At 35.6% G+C, this 25,985-nt stretch overlaps 1 protein-coding gene across 13 annotated transcripts in view; it reads right to left on the reverse strand.

Annotated features, from left to right (window-relative positions):
• The window catches only part of ANKS1B (ankyrin repeat and sterile alpha motif domain containing 1B), a 402,720-nt gene that overhangs the window by 198,291 nt on the left and 178,444 nt on the right, over nt 1–25,985 (reverse strand). For all 13 annotated transcript variants that reach the window (XM_048933569.1, XM_048933568.1, XM_048933550.1 and 10 more), the window contains 2 exons: nt 17,339–17,922; nt 15,240–15,312 (listed from right to left, as the gene is read on the reverse strand). In XM_048933569.1, the coding sequence (XP_048789526.1) occupies nt 15,240–15,312; nt 17,339–17,922 (657 nt within the window). The remainder of the gene's footprint in view (nt 1–15,239; nt 15,313–17,338; nt 17,923–25,985) is intronic.

The following is a 25,985-nucleotide window of genomic DNA, read 5'->3' on the forward strand; positions in this document are numbered from 1 at the left end:
ATAAAGAGAAACATGGCCAGCCCAGCTTACAGCTTTGTCTTCATCCGTGACTATCATCTCAGTGGTAGAGAATCCCAGTATTATAAAGACTACTTTCCCTCTTTTTTGCACCAAGAAGTAGTAACATAGAAGGCAAAGAGCAGAGGCAGGAATTAGGATCATGTCTGCTGTTACATGAACTTGCAGCTCATTTGATCTCCTTTACCAGTCAAAGAGACTTACTGCAAGGGGGCTGGTTGGACAAGTTTTCTGAGCTTCTGCGAATGGATCCTGGAGCTGCTGCTTTGAGACCAGAAGGCTCTCTCTTTATTTTGCTCAAGTTTATGATTCAGTGCCAGCCTCATGTGCATGTGCTACAGCAGGCAATGCCTACTCTGCCTATGCCTAAAGCTGGTCCTGATACTGAAAAACATGGTGTGGACCTGTAAGATATGGTCTCATCTGCAATACCTTTAAATATCGCTGTGCTCTTCTGTGATTTCAAAAAACATAAATGCCATGATAATTTTTCTGTGAGACCACAACCAAAACTGATGCATTCTTTCCTGCATGGAAGAATTAAAGTGGAAGTCTCTTACAGGGATAGAAATACTTTGTTCTTTCTTCTCCAAGGCAATAGAAGCACATTCAAGCGATGTCTGCAAGAAAGATACCATCTGGTATGCTATACAACAATTTCTACAAGATGTCTTTTTCCCAATGAGACTCAGAATATCCTTGTTGTGGTGGAATTGGCTTAATCTGTGATATCAGTGTGCACTGATGTAAGGCAGATTTGCTCTAAATACTAAGGAATTTATGGTCCCCTCTCTTCTACTTTTTCTACTATTAGCACCGCGGATTTTTCTTTCTTTCTTTCTTTGTTTTTATTGAAGAAAATAAAGAAATACAGAGACTGTCATGATTTACTTGTAGAGAAGGTGCTGCCACAGTTAACATTATAAAATCTATTTTCTTACATAAGTTGGTACTTGTTGAACATTACTAAACAGTTCTGGTGTTACAGAATCAAAGACAGGAGAATTTCAGTAGCTACCTGACCAGAACATTTCAGAGAGATTATCACAATGTGAAAAGATGAATCTTTCAGTTGACAAGCAATATAGCAGGTCAGGAGAATTAGATACTATATACCATGAATTGTTGTTTTGTGAATAAAAGCCTTCTGCCTCTCATAACACAACATGGAATATAATTTTATTCTTGTATTTATGATTTCAGCTGGAGAAAAAGTTATATATCAACACTGCAACAGAGTGTGTGCCAAAGGAGAGTTAGCATGACTGGGTATTCCAGTGATTTCTGGACTGTCTGCAGGGAAAGAAAGCTAGATTAATCTTCCACTTTTCTACTATAACTCTGTTCAATGAGAAATTGAAGGGAATGTGACTTCTCTGCTTTCTGGATACTATCACAAGTCTAATAGGTTACTCTGATTATAGTCTACTCAGGAAAGCTGCAGTTAGAATGCAATTGGAATTCAGCTGTTTGTTTCTTCTTGTGCATGGATGGAGCTGCTACTGATGGAGGTAGTGGTGAGCACGTGACATTAAATCAAACCTCAGTGGACCTCTGCTATATTATGACATTACTCATTTTGATATAATTTTCTTTTGTTTGACAGATATTTCAGCTACCTGCCATTTTTTCAGGAATCCTATTCATATCTAAAGGGTAATTGTAGCTTAGATGCAAGTTAATAGCATTTTCTGAAAAAACAAGTTAGTTTCTCAGAACAATTTCCCTGCTTATCTTAGGAACTTTTTACAGGATAGTAGTAGCACTACACTTATCACCTATGAGTAATCATTTTCACTGTTCTCATCCAGGATGAAAACATAGCTTTAAAATTTACATGACACCATGGCCAATCAAAATGTTGTATTTAATTCAACAAAGTCTTCAGACTACTGTTAAAAACTAGCACACTAAATACACATACATAAATGTATACTGTGTTGACTTGCTAAAAACACTACATAAGCCTAACACTTTAGGATATAATTCCCGGCCCCATAAAACAAATTCATATAATTTCAGATTTGAGGAAGTCTTTGTGCAGCTCTGTGCTAACAAACTCTGGACTAGCAAACAAGCAAATCTGAGTTACAGAGAAATATTCAAAGAAAATGTTTTAAAAAGACTGAAAGAACACCTACTGCATGGAAATATCTCAAGAAGTTAAATATAGTCACAGAGTAAATGGCAGCTGTAATTTCATGGACTTGGGAACTGCTGAAAAGTCCTATAGAGAACAGTGGAAACAGAGTCCTGCTACTGAAACTGTAGTGAACTGCCAGATCTTTGAAATAATGACTCTTGAAAACGTAAAAGACGGAGGCTTAAGGACTTTTCTTGGGTGTCATCTTAAACATCACATTCAACCTGAAGTACTTTGTCACTTTTTTCCACCCCCCTCCTTTGCCTAGTTAGGCTCAGAGGTTCTCCTGCCCCAGATTCTGCAGATTTTACTGTGATTTCTTTTCAGTAACTGATCAGGTGAATTCCATTTCTCCTTCATTTCCTTTCTAGCTTCATTTTATAATTCCTTTTCTATAGTCCCTATTTAACTTTCACTTATTCTTCTCTTTCACAGTGATCGTTTGCTTTTTTGTCATACTTCACCTTTAGCTACAACAACCTGCAATTTTCTTTCACATTTGTCTCTTTTCCTTTTACTCATTTTTTTTTTTTCCACTTCTTCCGAACATTTTTAAAACAGGGAAAGAATACTTGTTTAAAATTAAGTTATTTATTTATTTAAACTTGAAGCTCTTTATTAAAAATAGCAATGAAAAACTCCTCAACCATTTCTTCTCTGCAATGCTCAAAATCTCAGAAAATAAATAACACGTAAACTAGATAGAACACAGTACTTTCACTGATATGATACAGCAAAATTATAATAGTGAGTAAAAAGTAGATGCATCAAGATCCTTAAGGCACCAATGAGACTTGCCTGTGATCTCCTGGGACTTCCCCCCACCCTGTCCACGGTACAGGACCTCAGTCTGAAGCCATAAATTCCCTCACAAGTGATGCAAAAAAAACAGGCAAGCCTGTAGACCTATCTCTGGACCTACCTCCTAGATCAATACAGGACTTTAATACCAGGTACTTCACGTCTTGGATAAACACTCTCAGGCACAGTGTTTTTTTTGGTTTTCCTTTGTTGTTTTTGTTTGTTTGTTTTCTTTTGTTTTGTTTTCTGGTCCAATGTTCAGTCCTGCCTCCTTCTTTAACTAGGAATCCATGTTATAGCCTTCTCTCCATTCTTGTCTCAGACCTCATCCACTTTTGTGTCAAGCTAGGCTCCCTATGTGGATTCTAGTCACTCCTGTTATCTAGGGCTATTGATGGAGCCTGTTACCAGCACCTGGCTCTGTGGGACTACACCCAATGAGTGAGGGCGTAGCTTGCTACACTGGAGAATGACTGGTCCACTCTCCTCCCTTACAAAAAGTCTCAATAGAAACTTGTCTTATACAAAAGCCTCTAAATCAGACCACCTTGAATAACATTGCTCCCTTACCAGAAAAGTCTGTAATACCAAAAGAAAATGGCAGTATCTTTCAATGAACAATAAAGAAATTACTTGAGTGGGTGAGCATGCTGACAATTCACTGGACTGTTTGCATGCAGATGAAGTTACATAAACTCTGCTCACCCTCTCTGTGAGCTCTTTCACACTTTGCTTCTTAACTCTTCCACCAATGGAGCAGGAACTCTGAATTGTCCTCTCCTACCCACATGATAGAGACTAGGATCATCTTTCGGGAATCTGCATGGATGCCTACAGACAGTTTGAACACCTTTAATGGCATTAAACTTATTATTGCATGATGTTTTGTATTAGAAATTGAAATGATAGGAACATAACTTCACAGACAGGTTTACTATCTTCCAGGCATTATTTCTTCCATCATTTCTTTATCAGAGCTAATGAATCTCAGCAGAAGCTCAAGTGGTCCTACAAGATGTAGATTAAGTGAAAATGTATGAGTCAAACTGGTTTGACTAACATTTTATAACATGATGATGATAATTTCCTATACTAAAACAAGATCAAAACAAGAGCTAGTTGAATAATTGAAAACAACACTTACAGTTCTCCTTAAATTATCTTAAATTCTAGTTGTGAGCTGTTCAGCTATATTGCCTGATATTCACTGTTTGGAAATTGTCATTAAGATATATTTTTGCTTGCGTAAATTTGAAAGAAATTATTGGTCTCTATATGAATGCTATATATCTACAAATAAGGCAATCTGTATACCAAGAAGATAATTTATTCTTTGTAATTACACTCTCCAAAACATTTCAAATAGCCTACCAGATAACAGAAGTATTGTTAGGTGACTGAGGTGGTCCATCACATCCCATAAATAGAAAAACACTCAAACTGCTGAATTCATATAAAATATTTATCCAAATGCATGCATGGTCATGAATAATAAATATACTTCAGAAGTAGATATCAGAACTGTTCACAGCTTTACAATAAATGCTATTATTAGCATTTAATGCTAATTCAGATTAGCAAACAGTAATTTAACATCAATCCTTTAAGAGTTGCAATGAAGAGCTAAAGGCAACAGAGATTAAAAGTAGGAAAAACAAAGATTTGGAAAGTTTCTCACATCACAGGTTGTGAAGCAAGGAAGCAGACGTAGCAAATATTAAAGCAAATAATTCTTGAAGGTTTTAAGGCACTCAAACATAGTATCTTCCTGATTAAATGACAAGGAAAGAAGACAAAGATGCTAGTGTTATGATCACAAATTCAGGTCAACAGTCTGGGTTAGAAAGCAAATGAACATACTTCAGTTAGTTCAATTTCTTAAATTAATTATTTTTCTGTAGATGGAACTAAATCTAGAAACAATTCTGCGATGTAAAATCTATAATAAGCCAAAGATTTTTAACTAGCATGTGATGTTCTTGTGATTACTAGAAATGTGAGTTTCCAAGGATTCATGTCTATTTAAGTCTGAAGAGTACTAGATTAAGAAGGAAAGATGACTGAATCAACCGAATTTCCAGGATACTGCTATTAATTCAGTTCTAGCAGACTTAGATATTTATATATCTTATGAAAAATAAACACCCTTGTGGACTTACTGGCCAGAAAATCCCCAACTCTCATGTAATTGGTGGTCAAATAAAGAATAATATTAATTTTGTCTGAGATAAACAATCAATCAAGATATTCAACAAAATTTTAGAGATTTACTCTTGGCAATCACTTTATGATTTTCATAAAGTCTATTTTAGAATTTTGGAATATTCTGCTCCTTTAAAGTATTGCCTGGCCACAGACTGTGAAAGCCTCATTTTTCAACAGATGCTTTTAGCACCACAGAGGTGCTAATTCCTATTTTGCACACATTTTGTTGCTGATATTAAAATTGATTTTAAGATATAAATGCTCTTCAATTCAGTGACATCACATGAATTCAAAATTAATACGCACGAATGTAAATGATTACACAGTTGCAAGGTCCAGATTAAACTGCAAGAAGAAAGCTATCATAAAAATATCAATTAATCTGATCATTTTCTTTTCATATAATTTATCAAAGCTTGAAATAAATGTCTCTTATCCTCTGGAATTACAGTGCATGAGAGCATTATAAAATGAGAGCACCATTAGCTTGTCACTTCTTAAGCACCCCAGCAAATATTCTGACACTAATTTCAAGCTTAAACAGGGCAGATTTAGGTTAGATATAAGAAAAAAGTCTTTTAAAGTGAGGGTGGTGAGACACTGAAACAGGCTGCCTAGTGATGTGGTTGATGCCCCGTCCCTGTAGACTTTCAAGGCCAGGTTGCACTAGATGATCTTGAAAGGTCCCTTCCAACACTAAGGATTCCATGATTTAATTTTGTAAAATTCAGACAAACTATCCTTGTGGAAACCACACAGATTCTGGATACTCCCTGTGAACCAAAATGGCTCAGAGAAGAAAAAGGGAAGGCCTCGTTTCTACTGGAAATAACTTAAAAAATATTTTAAGCCATTGTTTCATGTTCTGAAGTCTCCAAACAATCTCCTATTTAAACGGAGATAGCTCTGCAGTGTTTAGCACTATGGTACAAAAAGATCAAATGCATACAACTCAGTGAGGTAGATCTGATAGTGTGTAGATTGGAGTATGAATATCATGATCCTCAGAAATGTTTTCAAATAGTCTTAAAGACTAGGGGCCCATTTACTATAAATAGAATCCTGGTGGTTATATGAGAAATATTATTTTTGAAGATGCTTACACAATCAATTAATTATAGTTCAGATTAGTTTCGTTCTCGTCAATTCAATTTTGTAAAGCAAGGTGAGAGGCAAATAGGCAAATACATTCAAACTTTTAAAAGTGTGAATAACTTCTATTTATTTAAGGGTGATTTTCTGTACTGTTGTTTCCAAACATGCTTAAACTTCACACCACTTCTCAAGCAGTTCTATTACAGAGTATCTTAATTTTGCATGAGACAACCTGATGGTCACAAATAGACAACAACAAAAAAAAAAGAATTGCAAAGAATTAGGCTTTACATTTATTCACTAATAAACATCGACAATCTTTATATACTGTTCTATTTTCTTAAGCTTCCCTGTTTGTTATTAATTGCCTCTATTCTTTCTAGAAGATATATTCCAGAGATGATTATTGTTCAAATCTGTGAATATAATTATGGAATTGCTTTGCAAATACTGTTAGAAAAAGTCTAATAGAAGACACAAAAAGTATGGACACAAAAAAAGGTATGTGTTGGTAGATACTTGTAGTGAGAGTGGAACTGCAAAAAGAAAGTCCATTGAGTTACAGCCTATGTGGTTAAAAACAACCTGATCACCTACATTTTTACTGCCCTTTCAATTTAGTCTATGCTTTCATTTTTAGGAGGATGTTACAAAACCAGCTCTGATTAATTGGTATGAGAAGAGCATATAGCTGAAAACTACATTTATGATACTACAAATTAAAATTGTCAGTGAATAACCAAAGATAAAGGAAATGCTTGCTGCTTTTTACATCCAACTCACATTACATTTATTATAAAGCAAAGCTGAAAGTTCTACAATTATCCTGCAGTTTGCCTAGTCATTTGTAAGGTTTATTTTGGTATTCAATGGATCATTAAAACAGATGCATCTGTATATTTTGTTAGGCTTTTACAATGTAGTAGTCAACAGAACACTAATCCCATTATTTATGATTTCTTCTGGAGAATTTATATGATCTTTGGGTAAGTTCAGTGGCATGAAATTCATTACGACTATCATGTTCTCAGTAAATAAATGTCAAAAACACTTCTAGATAATTTACAGTTTGATGACATCTGTTCTCCACAACTCGTAACCTTGTCAATCACGTGAACCCCAATTACTATTGAGATCATCTGAAATGCAGAGATTTGTGAAAGAAATATGAAGATAGATATGAATGATGCGTGAATAGAAACGTGTGTATGAAATTACCAGAAGACATAGTGGTAGGAAGGGTGGCGAGCATGGTCTGCATTCATAACTAAGCACATAACTGACAGGGGTAAAACACTAAGAATTACATTTTTATCAAGACAAAAGGGATGCACTCTAACAAGACAAGAGCACAGATCATTTGTTACCAGAAGACCCTACAGACTACACAGGAAGATAGTAACAACATTACAGAACATCACATCTTATTTCTCTCCTTGTTATTTCAAAAGAAAGACAATCTCTAGCTCTAGTTCAAAACAACAAAGCAAAAACGAGCACCAATGAAGTAAGCAAACTTCTGAATCAAACAATCACACCATAGCAACTGTTGATTCCTAAAGATTATTAAAAAAAAAATATTGCTAATCAAAAGCAACCCAACGGATGTGTTAATGATACAATAACGAGCATCTTTTATCTTCTGTGTGGGGTCCAAGTGACCGTGGACCCAATTTGGATGAACACACACGCAAACACTATTTGTAAGAGAATGTGACTGCTGAAAATGGTTTTGTATAAAATAAGCATTACCTCCCCCTTCTGTAACATCTCATATTGACTTTAGTTGCTTAAATTCCTACCAGTGATGCTCCTATTCTGATTTAAAATCCACTGTTCACTTTGGAGTTGGAAGTGCAGAATCAGACTCAAAGACAGGAGTCTATTCCCTACAGCACAGTCCTATAAGTGATGATAAAGAGTTCACAGACTTGCAGTTCAAAAATTTCAAACTGCACACGCATTTGCTATTGAAGCATCAAGCACTGGGAGGAGAGACAAGTTGCTGGAGATCTCAGCTCTCAAGTCCATTTTCTCTCAGTTAAAAAGTCAGAATCTCTCTCAATATTTTTTTCCCTTTTTATGATGCTAGAGATATTTTGATCTTTTTGCACAACATATCAGCTTCAGTGACAAGGTGGGAGTTGGGAGGGAAGTGATATTATCCTTATTTTAGTCTAGTTATTATGGTTGGCTATTGCAAAGTCAGAGTTGTGGGTTTAAAACTGTAAGCTGAAGAGGGCTTCCACTTTGTGAGAGGGTGAATGGCTCATTTTATTTAAATCCATGAATCGACCCACTTTATCAGAGCACTTAGTCTGACCATGTAAAGATTTAAAACAGAAGAAACTAGACAAAAGAGACATTAAATTACAATTGAAGTACATACTTTCAAATATATAACTTACTGCTGTGAAAATTGCCTTATGCCAACATGCCTACACATATCTAATTAAAATTCTGCCTTAATTAAGTATTTATATTTTATCTTTTTTCTGCCCTTGAGGAGGGAGGATATTAACAGCTTTGGAGGAAGACCACTTTGCCAAAACTGCAACCATATGGCAGCAAACAGAAAAGGGCCAGCCTAACAAGTCTTCATTTGTTAAAATAAAGTTGGACTTCTCTGGAGTGAAACACTGGCTTTGATAGGCAGAGTTCTCCTAGGTAAGATGAAGGTCTCATGTCTGAACAGTGGCAATGAAACGGATGGGAGAAACAGAGGAAACTGAGCACATAGCTTTTGGCAGTCCAAGATCTGTGCAATTGCTATTACATGTTACAGTTGTACAGGGCATAATGTGAACACTTATTCCTCTCACTCAGCTTTTCTGGCTGTGATCCATTTTTTCCTTTTCTAGTTAAGTCATATCTACTTTATTTTCACAACCTTAATTCTCAAACTCATCGCACAAACTTGAAGTGGAAAATTTCTCATAATTTTCTCTATATTGAGAATGAGAATTCATTGGTAATAGCTTTGGTCGTATCAGTAGACAAGATAACTTTTCTATGAAATGCTTATAACTTACATCCCTGTAAGAATGATCAAAGAAATTATACCACAAAATACATTCTAATACAGTTCTTCATATTCTACTGTAATTCAGCACTAATCTTTGAAAAGGATTCATTCAGGTAGTCTCAGTTACCATCTCCAAGGATGGAAACTCCACCACCATCCTAATCAGCCTGTTCCAATGTATCATTACTCTTTCTAAGAAGAAATGGTTCCTAAAATCCAGTCTGAACCTCCTCTGATGCAACTTGAGGCTATTACCTCTCATCCTATTGCTGCTTCCTGTGAGAAGAAATCGACTCCCACCTCACTGCAACTGCCTTTGAGGTTGTTGTAGAGAGCAATAAGGTCTCCCCTGAGCCTCCTCTTCTCCAGATGGAATTCCAGTTCCATCCATCTGTCTTATAAGACTTGTGCTTCAGACCCTTTGCCAGCTTTATTTTGATTCTTCAGACATGCTTCAGGGCCTTCATGTCTTTCTTGTAGTGAGGGGCCCATAACCGAATACAGTTCTCTAGATACAATAAGGGCACTCAGGGACAAGGATGTGTTTAACTAAGCAAAGAAAACTTGACTATGGTGCACTTGCATTGTATATGTGGACAGTATCCAAACAATAATTAATTATTAACAGAACTATGAGATTGTAAATCAGCCTCCACGTGCTAGAACATGCAAGCTCAGTCCTAAGCTGATTGCAAACTGACTTGATGTGGGAATTACTTTTCATAATTATTTTCTTTGTCTTTATTTTAATTACTCTGGTTTGAAACAATTTTTACTTTAATCGTGATGATATGATAGCCATTACCCATGCTGAAAAGTTATCTCCAAAGCAGAAAACTCCTTAATCATTCCCTTTTTAATGACTTGCAGAATAACCTCTGAATCACATACATCTGAATAGCTACTGGGCTCCAACTAACAGAAATACTGCTTAGCATGCCTTGAAAGAGATTTTTATTCTAGAAAAATATGTTTATAATTAGGCAAAGAAAATACGAAATTGAAGTGTTTCTTCTTTTTACCAGAGAAGTGCAGATGGCTGATATTTAAAGATATTAGCTTTTCTAAATCCTCTGCAAAATATATGTTACTAATCAGTAGAAGTATCTACTATGCTGGAAAAAAAAAAAAAAGGACAGCTGTTCAATTTACTGAACTCAACCTTCTAGATGGATTCAATATAAATCATATTATCAAAATAGATTAATTACAGAAAGGGCTGAAAGGACTTAAAACCTAACCCATTCAACTGACTCTAGATCAGGTTAGTTTTACCAAAACTGATTTTTTAATATGTGGCAAATATCCATAAATCTTTAAGAATATGCTGAACGTATCAGAGGTCATAATCCCCCTAATAATCGATTTGAATGCTTCATTATATTTGTCCTTAAAATTCTGTCCTGGAGAGAAGATATGGGGATTCGTCTCAGCTAGTTTTAGTCTTCTATATCCGAGGAGGTCCTCTAAGCTCCCTTGATTGATACTTCCAGTGCCATTGCTATGCTTCAGACATTTTGCTAATGAACAGCACTGAGGAGGTTCCTGCTTATCTAGCTACATATAACTAGTTTGGAAGTCCTTAATGCAGTCTGCATAGTAAAACTCTAAATATAGACATTAAGGTTGAGATTTATCTACGTAGCATACTGTGATTTTCATCAAGTCATGGTGACTTAATTTGCTCAAAATACAAATATATGAGATATTGTCAGAAGTTTAGCTGAAATCAGAATACTTGGCATCTGTTGATCTTTTCTTACCTATAAAAGCTGGTATCTGCTAATAGCAGGGCATTAGACTGCCTTAGTAATTTTGCTCTTGACAAATTCATGTTGTCTGCTACCTATTTCATTGCTATTTTCTATATTAAGTTTTTCACTCATTCAGCAACTCTTCTATGAATTGAAAATAATTCCTCACATTCTCCTTCCTCACCCTTTTTAAATATAAGCTCTACATTACCCTCCTTTAGTCTGTTGGTAACTCAAAAAAACCGACTGTTGGGTCTAAACTTATTTCAGACAGTTATGAAACACAAAATGAAGTTAATAAAATCAGCTTTAAGATATCTAAGCTAAAACACCCTGCTCTTTCCTTATCTTCCATTGAGGTTCTAGCCCTTGGATTAGCTGTGCATGCCATATGCTCACAGATGATATTTTCAGGTAGTGTGTGATAAAAGGTTATTGTACATTTTTGCCTTCTCTGTACCTACTATGAGCAGCTTTCCCCTTCTTACAGTACCAAGTACTAAGGTGCCAAAGATTTCTTTGTTGTTCTCCTTATTAACATACCAGTATAATTATATTAAATCTTTATTTATCTTGCTAGCTGCATCTCACTGAGTGCTTTGGCACCTCTGGCTTGTCTGTACATGCTTGCATTATTCTTCTATCTTTAGCAGAAAGAGAATATTTTTCTCGTTATTTCTAAGTTGAAAGAAAATAAGACAATTTATGCAAAACAGATTACTTACAATTTTTTTTTTTTTTTTTTCAACTAACGTACCCTCATAATTATGCCTTTAGTAGTGTTCTGTTGAAGAACTCAAAAAATTTAAAGAATCATGGAATGGTTTCGGTGATCTTAAAGATGATGTACTTCCAACCTCCTGGTCATGGGCAGGGACATCTTCCGCTAGACCAGGTTGCTCAAGATCCCATTCAACCCAACTTTGAACACTTTCAGGAAAATTTGCATCTTAGAGATTTTCATAAATAAATTCCCTATATTTATTGACATCTCTCTCCTTGAGGCTTGTTTTTCTTGGTAGCTTTCTTTTCCAACAACTGCCACAATAACCAGATGTCTAATTATTATCAAGACCTATGGTTTTGGATTTGTACCAAGAACAACCATATTCTTCTTTGCTTTCAGGGATACCAACTGATATTCAATAGCTCTAACTAATGATAACTAGGATGTTCAAGATCTTAAGGTACACACTGTATTTTTAAAATATTGTCAACACTTCCTCTAAATACATCAGACAAAGAAAGTGAAACTTTCTAAAAACAATGCTCACTAATTTAGCAAGTTTCAGATCTACATGAACAGAAATTTTCTTCACTTGTACAGCCTGAAGATTAAATAATTCATTTTTAATTTTTAATATCTATTGGTTAATTTTTTAGTGTATATATAGAGAAAAAAATACAGCTACCAAAACTCACGTATTTATAAGTAAACAAATGAAGTATTTCAGATTACTATCTGATAATACTTAGTTTTCCTTTCAAGTTGTAGGCCACATAGTCTGAAATATTAGCACAGAGCTAAGAAGAGAAAAAGGTGAATGTCAAGTTCTGAGATGGAGTTTATGTCAGAGCTACAGCACTTGGGCAGATAAAACTAAATAAAATGCACTGGCATCCAGACGACATTAAATCTGCATAGAATTGGGCAAGAACTCTGAGGAATATGCAACAGAAAGGAAATACAACCAAAAAAGATGTCTTCATTACAGTCTGTGTGTTGATTACATTTACAGAAATGTAGTTTCAGTTTGATTCATAATACATATAACTTGATTCCATCATTAAGAGCAAAATCAGATCATAATTCTAAACAAGCTGAAAACCATTAAGAGATAACAGAAAGGAAAAAAATGTTGGTTTGCAGGCAGCTGCACACTGAACAGGAAAGTTGCAAGTCAAGAGTCCCTTTTGAGGAAAGAAATCAAAAGATCTTCCAGTTGAAAGAGCTGAAGAACCAAATGTCACATTTCAACGCCAAGAAAAATAATGCATACAGAAGAAGTCACAAAATGCCTGATGACAAGTGTTGCTGTAAGATTTTTTTTTTTTTTTGATATTAAAAGAAAAAGAAATGGTGGCTAGTCAAAGGAAGGGACAGAATAATGCTTGCATATCCCTACTTATGCAAATCTGTGTACTCATATGTTTGCTTTTGTCTCGAGCACAGCTCTTACTTGTTGTACAATTTCTTAATAGAGGCCTGATTTTGAGTGCATTGCCTGTGTATTATCAGGATAAAAAATAATAAGCAGCAAATCCTGAATTTCTTATATCTTCAGAAGCCACCATCTCCAAACATAAAGCTAGGAGATGAATAATTCTTCCTACCACCACTACAAGTTTCAGAAGGAAAAAACAGTCTTCCAGGACAATATGCCTAGCAATTTTCATTATATTGCTCCCCCCCCCTTTTTTTTTAATCAAAACAAAACCTGCATCTGCAATTGTATTTGTATTCAAATCAGTTATTGATTCATTTTCCTAGATTCTCTTCTCACTGTCCAGAAAACACTGAAGTAGCTGTGTCAACACTGCTTAACTGATGACAGTTTTATCTGTTACAGATATGATGCTTCGTGAAATGGATGGTTGTTAAAATATATATATTTTTTATCTTAACTAACAAGATGTGCACATAGTCCTCTGACTGATATACAAACCTGTGGAATTGCATGGAATTGCTAGCAGAAATGTGCCAGTACAAGCGAGTTAACATTACTGTGCCTCGGGAATGTGCTGGTACAGGTGACTTAACATAACTATGCCTCCAGACCAAATTATTCAGTCACGGCTGTCACTTTTCTTCCCATCAGTTAGGAAGAACACATAGTAAAATATTTCCAAAATTCTTATCAGCACAGTTGCACAGATTTTTGTTAACACACCAAACTATTCATAACTTAGCCTTCTTAGAATTTACCACAGTAGGGAAAGGTTGCAAATTTTCCCATCATTGCAAACACCAGTCGCTAGTTTGTCAGCAACATTTTTAGTACTGTGCCAAATATTTGCTCAAAACAGTATTAAATAATATAGAATCGCAAAATCATGGAGTCGCTAAGGTTGAGAAACACCTCTAAGATCACCTGGTCCAACCATCCACCTATCACCAATATTTCCCACTAACCCATGTCCCTCGGTACATCATCTCAATGCTTCTTTAAACACCTGATATCACCACCTCCCTAGGCATCCTGTTCAAGCTCCTGACTCTGAGAAGGAGCTTTTACTAACGTCCACTTCTATCTCCCCTGGTACAACTTAAGGCCATTCCCTCTAGTCTTATTGATTGTTACATAGAAGAGGGTGACCCCCACCTCACCACAACCTCCCTTCAGGTAGTTGTAGAGAGTGATAAGGTCACCCCTGAGCCTCCCCTTCCCAAGTCTGAACAATCTGTTCCCTCAGCTGCTCCCCATAAGACTTGTGCTCCAGACCCCTCGCCAGCTTTGTTCACCTTCTCTGAACACTCTCCAGGGCTCCATGTCTTGTAGTGAGGGGCCAAAACTGAATGCAGTACTCAAGGTGCAGCCTCGCCAGGTTTGAGTATGGAGGGATTTTCAGTTCCCTGTTTTTCAATGGCAGCACTATTTCTCATACAAGCTAGGATGCCATTGGCCTTCTTGGCCACCTGCACACACTGCTGGCTCACGTTCAGCCGAGCATCAACAAATCCCATCATATCATTTCCTCTATACAGTCTTCCAGCAATTCTACTCTACCCTGTAGCATTTCTTGGGGTTCTTGTGGGAGAAGTACGGGACCTGGCACTTGGTCTTGTTGAACTGCATTCTATTTTCAGCCCCACCATCCAGCCTATCCAACTTTAAAAACTGACAGCAGCTATTGGACTACATATACACTGAGTATCCTATCATTCAAAAATAAATAAATAAAAAATTCAGCTGAAAAATATTGGAAAATATCCCTCTAGAAGAAGGGCTTCATTATGAAGAAGCATTTTTCTGATAAGATTTCAAAACAACATTAATGATTCCAATATGCTATTTAAAGCAACAGCTCCAGGATACTGGTCCTAATGCATCTCTAAAAGTAAACAACATTGATTCTGTTCATGGTTATTCAAATACTTTCAAATGATTTCAACACAGCAGGTTACTTAGCAGTATCTTATCTGTGGTTTCCCTACAGACAACTAATAATTAAACAAGAGTTAGTTGTTTTTCCTTACTTGTAGTGTGATCATTCATCTCTCCAAGTCCAGTATTAATTCCAGCATCTATGGAACTCATGATTTTATCAATCTACAAAAAAAATGAACAGCGAAAACAATTGATGAGTGTCATCTTCATTATTTTTGGGTTTTCGTGTGTGAAATTCTGGCATTATTACTCTCATTAAGGCAACAGTGTAAGCAAAATTGAACAAGGCAAAAATGAAATGATGATGACTAACTTCTCCATTTCAATTTTCATTTTGCAACATATTTGAACACATCGAAAGCTAAAGTTTGGAATTGATGAAACTAATGTTTCTTTACGTACAGTTCCTGTCCTACTGATGATTAGGGTCATCTCAGTTTTTGAAACTACTTTGTCATATTTCTGTACATGGATACAAAGGAGAAAAAAACATGTATTAAAACCTTTGTCAGCATAGATTTTAATTGCATGGGGTTATTTTATTTGATGTAATTTTGATGGTTGATGTAATTCACTAGAAGACAACTTAAGCAGCAATATTAATGCATAAAAATATTTTTTTTTGTGCGTGTTATAGAGTACTAAATCATTCTCGTTAAGATTTCCAGAAAACTTCCTAGCTCCCTTTTCTCTGTCTGCCCCAAGTCCACTGGCATAGGTATGAAATGTAGCTGTGACCATATATACCACTTGTAAAACAGCACTACATTCATCCCAAAGCTTGTTTGCATAATTTTAAATTACCTTGCACAGACTATGACTGAATGCATATCTACTATATTTTCCATAAGAGCAGAACACACAAAAAACTAAAAAGTCTAAGGTTGTCTGAGAAGGCAGACACAGAGAACTAGATTCTATTGACATTAATGCTAGGACCACTGGGAAAACTGACTCCTTTTCTAATGCTATGTACTTGTCACAGGTGACAAGAGAAAATTTGGGATTTATGTAAGAATCTGCAGATTTAGAATTCATACCTACTTTTTTGATAAATTTCTTTTTTTTTTTTTTTTTTTTTTTTTTTTTTTTTTTTTTTTTACTTCAAGAACAACAAAACATTGAACTCCTCCTGAAAAAGCAAATTGACTAATTTCAAGATTTCAACACATCTGGGCTAATAAGATCATAATCTCATCCTAAACACTTTTCCACTGAGGAAGTTTCTTCTTTAAACAAAATCTACTTTCAGATATCTTACCAACCCAGTCATTTAAATGAGCTGGAAACATTTTCCTAGAAAAGTAATTAATTACACAAACTCTTTTTTTTCCCCTGAAATAAAATGATACTCTGGCGATGCATACACAGTCCCACGACAGTCATTTTAAACATAAATGCTTGCTTCTCTGTAATAGCAGTAAACATACAAACACTTCACATTCTTAATCTACCTCAGTAAGATTTGAGCTTTCATGTCTATTGCTTACATTTTTTGAACCTTAGCACAGTAGAAAGAAAAAAAGTTAGGAGAAAACTGTATAAAACTTTCTTTAAACCAAGCTGTAAAAATAAAATAAAGTCTTTTGTATGAGCAAGCACGCGTATCATACATTCAGGGCAGAAATTTATCTTAATAGCCCTGAATTCATTATAGCTACAAGTGTATTCCCACATCACACAAGAATCAAACGTGTGCCAAATGTTGTGTAGCATTAGAGGGTGTGTTATTCGTAGAGGGTTTGGGAAATGAAAAATAAACCAAAAATCTTAGACTCTATTCCTGCTGTTTTCTTGTGTCTCTTGTTGGGAAGCACTGTGGTGGTGGGAAATAATTAGTGAACATATAAATAATGGCCACTGCTACAATACTTCTTCCAATTTTATTAGTGTCAGCAGTGAGGGCTTCAGTAGAAAATAAATTCAATGTCAAAACAAATTATAGCATTACTTCTAGTTGACTTCATTCACTATGGAGACAATAGACTTCATTAAAAATACAGCATTTTGAATAAAAATGTGCGGCAATTTGTGCCAGCTGTTGAACTACTTTGCATTACACTATGGTATATTCTCAGGATTTGTAATGTGGAAGATCTATTTATTATTTAACCTCCAAAATGGAAAAAATAACAGTATTTTCACAGCACTATATATTTGCTTATTCTTAAAAATGGCCAAAACTTACTTCTTCCCATTCTGATGTGAAGGAAGGTGTTCTCTCAGAATTTCCTTTGGAGCACTGTTGACTTGGTGTGGGTTCACTCCAGTTGCTTCTTGCTTTTTTGCCACTGGGTGGATGGGTGATGAGATTAGAATCAGATTTTGAAACATTTTTGCACAAATGCATTTCAAGCAAAGTCTTTGGTAAAGATCGTATTCTCCCAAGTGTGCATGCTCGCTCAACAAATCCTCCAGTAGTAATCACCCACTGTTCGCTTATCCTCGTTGATGTGCCAACCAGTGTATGATTTTCTACTGGTTTAGTTTTAGAATGAAATATGGTTCTGTTTACAACTGGTGGCTTTTTTTTCTTAACAGGAGGATCAGTGTTGCTTTCTTTCCGTAGCTGCATCTGCTGCATTGTGCTCTTGCTCAAAATGCTTTTGTCCAGTGGGCTACTGCACTCGCTCCTTTTGCTGTACAGCTGGAGTGGGTTATCAGGTGGGTCACAAGCAGGTGATGATCCATGAAGTAAGCCTGCAAACTGCTCAGTAGGGTGCCCTTCAGGAAGCTCACTTTCAGTGGATGTTTCTCCCTTACAAAGACGCTCTGAAATGAAAGAGAATATCTTGTAAGGAAAAAAAAAAAAAAGAATGATAAAGTACTATAAGCAGTGAAGAACTTACTTTGCAAAATGTATTTTTTATGCTTCCTGGTTGTTTTTTTTTTTTTTTTTTGTTTTTGTTTTATTCAGAAAGAAAAGATACAAGAATTGATTTACTATTCTCTTAAAAAACAACTCCCTCCTTGAACTTGATTAATTTATCCTGACTGGTTGAAAGACAGCCAAAACCACTCAGCACTACACATACATTCCAGGAAAAAGTAAATTTATGAAATAAAGCAGTTCATTCCTATTCTATCAGTTTGAGGTGTCTCTTTTAATTAGTTACTGAACTGAAATGCATTCAAAATATACCACTTTGTACAAAGAATTACCTACTTCCTTACTAGATGATAAAACACAAACAATCTGTATTACCAGGACTGCTAATTTATTTTTTAATAGTCACTTTAATAGTCATTATTAAAAAACAGTGAATTTGCTCCATTATGCCTTTTTACAGACACTCTCTAAAGAACAGATAGAGTATTTTTATTTCAAGGAACTTACAATAATAGCTTCAGAATTATAGAAGTCTTTGTAAAATAATAGTAAATCACGATTTTTCTTTAAAAACTGAATCAAATTTTATAAAAATGTAGCAGAAGAAGAGAGCACTACTGAAAAATTTACTTTTCTACAGAATTTGCAGTGTATATATTCTTTTCTCTGTTTCTGTAAGGACCAGAAGAGAATTACTGAGACCTTTTTCTAATTAATCATTTAAAGTGTTCCTATGGATAACATCATTATATTGATGTGGCATTAAGTTAGCATATTCTATTCCAAATAACTGTATCCTCACTAACAGCTGCATCTTCAGAAACTATTTCATGAGAGATGACACCTCATTCTTGCTAGAAGTGGCATGCATACATATAGCAGACTCTTAACTGTAGGACTGTATGCACAGCAAGAACCACCACAAGGATTCAAACACAGTACTGTGTCATAATTTCCAAATAATATGAGTAGTTTTCCACTATCTGCTAAAAGATCTGCATGGGAAAAGGAGGACTTAGGACATTCTTACTTTCTTTCATTACTGAAAGTTGCTGGATTAATTGCAAGTCTACAATTTAGAAGGTGAATGTGGCATGAAAGATATTAATGATATAATGATTTATTTTGATGATCTTCATTTTCATGAAAAATTCAGTAGCTGAGATTCAACTTCAGATTAAGACATCTCTTTTTATATATCTGTAAGACTAAGTATGCAAGCTTCCCCCGTAGTCTCTGACCAGTTTGACAGTCAGTAGATCCCAGATAGTGGTGCCACTCACTGAATATTGTGGTCAAGTGAATTACTCTCTGTATTATTATATTCTGTATAGTAACACTCTGTGTTACAGAACCACACAGAATCACAGAATGGCCCATGTTGGAAGGCACTTGAAGGACCATGCATTTCCAACCCCCCTTCACAGGCAGGCCCACCAACCTCCACATTTATTTACTCTAACTTATTTATTATATTCTCTTATTTATTTACTCACCTATTTACTTCACATTTGTTAATATCTATACTACTCTCTGTTAACTGTATTGATTAGACTACCAGTGACAATAATCAGATGCCTCTACTCAGATATCTTAATAATCAACTGAATTCTATTCCACTGTTTCAGATACAAGACTTAGAGCTGTCTGCTGAATTGACTTAAGAAACAGATGTGTTTTTTGGGAAAGAAAGAAGGAAAAGTAAATCAGGGAAAAGACAAGACATACACCTGTATGTCAAGGATTTCACTAATATCTACACAAATTCAGGAGTATATTTTCTACATCTATACTAGTAAATAAAAATGGCTAAATACTATTCTTAGGATCTAGAAAAATTATTTGTTTAACACCCAAGACAGCTGGCACATCCAGTAATTGGGAATGGTCTCCAACCTCAGCTAAAACTTAAGCTACACCCTGGCACTGTCTAGGTGGGTACTACATGGTCTTAGCTAAATCTTGCCAAAATCCACATAAAAGTTTAACAGTACAGACTGTCCAGTGCTAATGTCATCTCATGTCCTGATTTTGTTTACTTTACTCCTATAGACAAAAATTGTTTCTGAGTAATCTCATTCTTCTGCGGTCATTAAATATATGTAGTGACCACTAAAAAGTGTATCTCACTTCTTTACAGCAGCGGTGCAGTGACACCATATCAAAACATTATTTTCAGTTATTATGTTAGTTGAAGTGGAAGAATTTTGCAATGGACAGAAAAATTATAAACATATGGAGTGCAGCATGATCTTTAATACAGTTACTGTATTGCACATGTAAGAATATGTATATTATTGTACCTCTAAATTTCACCTTTAAAAAAACAACAGGGCATCAAGATGTAAATGCAAATACTTTAAGACAGAAAAGATGGAAACATTGCCTGTGTAGTCATTTAGACTTCTAGTCAGTGTTCACACTGTCTTTCACTTTTACATAATCACCTACTATTTAAAAAAAAAATAATGAAACAACTGCTTGTTTCATGTAGTGTTCAGACTGAAGTTTGCTTAGTGCAAGAGAAGCAATTCAACATATTATATTCTCATGTTCAAAAGGGGTAGACTTATTGCCTACATACCTGCACTTATTACTGCATACCATTGAATTCCTTCTTAAAATGACAAATTTGTCAGCAGCTCATGAAGCTTTTCTCTGATATCATTACCCACATAATTTACAAATATGAATTCACGTGTCTTTATAAAGTGAGGCTGTAATGTGATAACATTTTAATTTGACAAATAGAAAATAAGGCACAACAAGATCATGCTGAAAATATTCACAGATTTTGGGCATTCAATTTGATATTCTTTTGATATTCAATTTGATATCCTGATAAATTTGCTTTGCCCATGGTATTTAACATTATTCAACACAAAATAGTTTCTAAGTTGTTATTGACATCAGTAGTTCTGTAAGTCAGATCCAGTCTCAAATTCAGCATTCAAAAAACATTTGCTGTTAATGACTACTTGGATAAAGTTTGGTTTGCCTTGATCAAAAACAGCTCCAGCAGAGATGGAATATTCTCTGTGCAGTGCTCAGCTGCCACTGCTGTTATTTATTTTCCTCGATCCCTTTAATTTTAACTAAGAACTTTGATAACTATATTACAAAGGAAGCAAAGATCTCATAGCTATACTTCTTTCACCGCATGATTTTGAACAATGCAGACCAAAACTGTATCGGGCAATAAAAAGGAATGGGGTTGTCAAGAAAATAGAGCATGCAGTTATGATGAACGTTAAGAAGCACGTAGCATGCATGCAGCACCATAGTCCTAGAACAGATTATCCAGACAGGTGGCATCTCCATCTGCGGAGGCTTTTTAGGTTGGCTAGGAAAGTTCATGTCTGATCTGATGATTCAAACAGGGTGCTGGATTAGATGACCTTAAGAGGTCCCTTCAACAAGTCTTCTATTATCCAATCATAATTCTAAATCTTCTGATCTTTGAATTTGTCACTTAATCCTTAAATACTTTTTAATATGGTTTTGTAATATTATTTTAATTTCCTACTGGAGCTAATGTATAATAAGAAGAATATTGAACTGGACCATATCACTGCTCTAAGCAATACAATAGCATATTACTCCCTGAATTGGTCTAAATAAGTCAGAGTTTAAAAAAAACCAAATCCTTGCAATAAATAATCATAAATTTATTTTCTAGAGTAAGGCTTATTTTTTTTCCTAACAAATCAGTATTTATTTCAGTAACTGAAGCATGAGATATTAGGAATCTTTTTCAAATTACAGTATCTCTAAAACTGAGACTATATGTCTTTCTTTGCCCACATGAATGTTCTAATAAGATCTCATTCCAAATAACTTCAAAGCAACCACGTCTAAACAAGTTAAATGAAATAATCCTTCCTTTCTTAGCTTTCAAAATGTGGTATTTTGTTTATTATTTCCTGTATTTTTTTCAAACATATCAAAATTACTCCTTTTCTTTGAACACCTCCGTGCATTGGAAAGTTTCATTCAACAAGCTGCCAATGTCCTGTGTGGCTGGAATTAATCTTAAATCTATACATCTCAGAAAAATCAGGCTGTCCATTCCTAAACTGTTCCATCTCCTAATTTTATCATGTTTTTGAACCTTTTCACTAGTTCCTTCCCTTTTGTTTTGTCTTTTAGAACCAACTCAAATGGTAGCAAAGAATATGTATGAAACTGTACTACATAGATCAATATTCAGTAAGCAATTTGTTAATTTTTGCTTTTTCACAGTTTTTTGCATAAATCTTCTGAGAATGGAAGATATGGGGATACCGGAGAAGAAAATAGGCAGAGAGGGTAAAGCTCTTGAATCAAATTCTGATGGAAGGAACTTTCCGATTACAAACTATTTGATTGCTTTTTGCATCAACGCTTATTTTTGTCATCTTAAAAAAAAGAAATCCAATAGAGAAAGATCTTCAATCCTGCTTCCTCACCACATACTGCTTGTCATCCCTTCTTATCTTTTCACTTGTAAATATTACCCTAAATACCAAAACATAAATAGAACTTTAGTGTTGTTACAAGTGCACCCACAGCTTTCCCGTTACTTATGAAAATCACTGTGATACTGCCATATCTGTATTGCATGGAACACATCTTACATTTGGAACAAAATTAATTCAATTCTACCATAATCCCTAAGCTACAGATAAGTATTGCTATTATCATGCTGGCATTTAGGCAGCAGACAGCAATTCAATCAGCTATTTACACACTGGTTTACCCCAGCACAGTTGCTTGTGGTACATGCACGGATCTCTGTGGAATACCATTTTTCACTTAGAAATTTTGCATTCATGTAAAACTTGGAAGTCAGCTTATTCACATTTGCATCTCAAGAGATTCCATCCTCAAAATTGAAATACATTCAATAGAATTGTAGTTATTAATAGTAGTAATGAAAGAGCTGTAATAGATAAATTAGAACGACAGAGTTGCATCTTTAACAGGCATTGCTGTTGCCATGGTACGAGTTTCTAATGTAAAATAAAAATCCACTAGAAGTTTGTTCTATGGTTATGGTAACAACCGTATTGTGAAACCTGCAGAGTAATATAATCATGCTCGGTTCTTGTTCGATCCAAAAAGTGGTTTTTAGGAGTATACTCTGCACATGTGTGGTATCTGACCAAAAAAAATCATAATCTCAACTATTTTATCCACACACTGCATTGGTAGATAAAACATGCGCACCTGAGTACACTCTTGTCCCTTCCTACCACTTAAGTTAAAACCATTTGAAATAGATGGATGGTAAGAAACATCATCTTATTTTCATAGTAAAGATTGCTTTGGACACACCTTCACTTGATATCTCAGTTATATTGTCAAAGTGACATCATAAAATGGGACACTGAATAAGAACATGTGTAAGAAAGATCTAAAGACTGAAGTAGCAATATTCATAGAATCATAGAATCTCTTCCAAACATTGGAAGAGACCACTACAATCTCTAGTTCCAACCCCCCTGCTATAGGCAGAGACATCTCCCTATAGACCAGGTTGCTCAAAGCCCCATCCCTCCTGACCTTGAATGCTTCAAGGGAAGGGGCATCCACGACCTCACTGGACAATCTGTTCCAGTGTCTCACCACTCTCACAATAAAGAATTTCTTCCCAATATCAAGTCTAAATCTACCCTCTTCCAGTTTAAAACCATTTCCCCTCATCCTGTTGATGCACGTCCTTATAAAAAATCCCAACCCAGGTTTCCTGTAGGCTCCCTACAGGTACTGGAAGGCTGCTATAAGGTTCCACTGGAGCTCTCTTCTCCAGGCTGAAGAGCCCCAACTCTCTCTTCAGTAATTTTGAGGGTATAGACAGTTTGTTATGGTGAACATGACTTGCCAGGCTCTAATGAAGTAAAAAGCTTTCAGTAAAGAAGGATATTAGCTAGTAATTAATACTAATTCTAAGCACATTACAGTATTCAAATATAGCTTTTGCTCAAAATTTCAGAAACATAAGTGCAATGCACTGCAAGTACATTTTTTTTTTTTTTTTTTACAGTTGTGTTCACTTTCCTGCACGTTCTTATGATTTTTTTTTCTTGTGAAGTGCATTCTGTATTTAAGGCAGCCAGAAATGTAACTTTTACATAGATCACACAGGGTTAATCTTTAACTGCAAGATTCAGCTTAGACAAAAATACAAAGCTGCAACTGCCACCTCCATAATGCCGTTTCCATGAGGATTTCTTTCTATGTGACTATATAAGGAATGATTCCTAGATATCTTAATGAGAGACAGAGTTTCATGAAACATCACATTTCACAGCACAAGAATGTGCCTTATACCTGCTCTTCAAAATAAGAATTCTGACATATGTTTATAGATTTATAGATTAAAAAATTAATGCAAAAGAAATAGTGCTCAACATCCTCCTAGTGATTCACTAGACTATTTCAACACCCAGGTTCAAGCTAAAATTCTGTTAGAATATCTCAAGTCTTCCATGCAGCAAAAGGAATAAAAAAGTCAGTAAAACTTTGTAACACTCAAGTAATCTTTCATAAGAAATTCTACAAAATGAATGGATATTGATGCAAAATGTAATTTTGCAGAAAGCTCGTATAATTGCATTGATAAATTCTGTGGTAATCTCTTGCAGGAGAAAGCTAGCAGTTGAGTGGGATGTGGCTGTACTGAGAAAGTGCCTGTTAATTTGACAACATAATACAGCAGGGAAAAGGAAAATTTGGTGACACTTAATAACTAAAATCTGTGCAAACCAACATGAATATAACAGATGAGCTCTTGAAACCAAATCTATTTGATGAATCACAGAATCAGAATCATAGAATGGCCTGGGTTGAAAAGGACCACAATGATCATCTAGTTTCAATCCCCTTGCTATGTGCAGGGTCACCAGCCACTAGACCAGCCTGCCCAGAGCCACATCCAGCCTGGAAAGTTCTAATGAAATCTGGAAGAATCTAATGAAACTGTTCCACTGCTGATATTTTATACATCAAAAGCAAAGAAGGAATGAATAGGAAAGTCTTTCACCAACTAGGAACAAAGCTTACTAATTGACAATGCAAAAGAGATTGGAAAAATAATGGATTTTTGAAGTGCTACTTCTAAATGGAGATTTTGCTCAACAATTTTGACACTTCTAGGTGGAATAAAGGATTTGCTTAAATAACATTACAGTGTCTCCAAGCAGAAGCAGTACAGAATCATAGAATTGCTTGGGTTGGAGGAGACCTCAAGGATCATTAAGTCCAACCTGCTGCCACAGGCAGGGTTGCCAACCTCTAGATCAAGTACTAAATCAGGTTGTCTACGCCCCAATCCAACCTGGTCATGAATAGGGACAGTGCATCCACAACCTCTCTGGGCAGTCTGGTGAGTTCCAGCATCTCTCCACCCTCTCAGTGAAAAACTTTCCCCTAACATCTAATCTAAATCTTCCCTCCTTTAGTTTAAAACCATTCTCCCTTGTCTTATCACTGTCTAGCCTTGTAAAAAGTTGATTTCTCTCCTGTTTAATTTCCCTTTAATTAATAGAAGGCAATAATGCAGTCTCCCCACAGTTTTTTTCTTTTCCGGACTGAATAAGCCCAGCTCCTTCAGCCTGCCTTCATAGGAGAAATGCTCCAGCCCTTAGACTACCTTCACAACCATCCTCTGGACCTTCTCCAAAAGCTTGACATCTTTTCTGTACAGCCAAGCCCCAGACTTGGACACGATACTCCAGATGGGACCTCAGTAGCGCAGAGAGGGACAATCACCTCCCTCTCCCTTCTGGCCACCCCTATTGTGATATAGTTTAAGACACTGCTGTCCTTCGAGGCTGCAAGCACACACTGCTGGCTCACGTTGAGTTTTTCTTTTACCAGGACTCCTAAATCCATCTCAAGAGGCCTACTCACAAAGAGTTCTTCTCCCAGTCTGTATTAATATCTGGGATTACCCCCAACCCAGGTGCGAAACCTTGTATTTTCCTTTGTTGAAACTCATTAGGTTCACATGGTCCTATCCTTC

Source organism: Lagopus muta, chromosome 1 (assembly GCF_023343835.1).
Source record: "Lagopus muta isolate bLagMut1 chromosome 1, bLagMut1 primary, whole genome shotgun sequence".
NCBI classification, from domain to species: Eukaryota; Metazoa; Chordata; class Aves; order Galliformes; family Phasianidae; genus Lagopus; species Lagopus muta.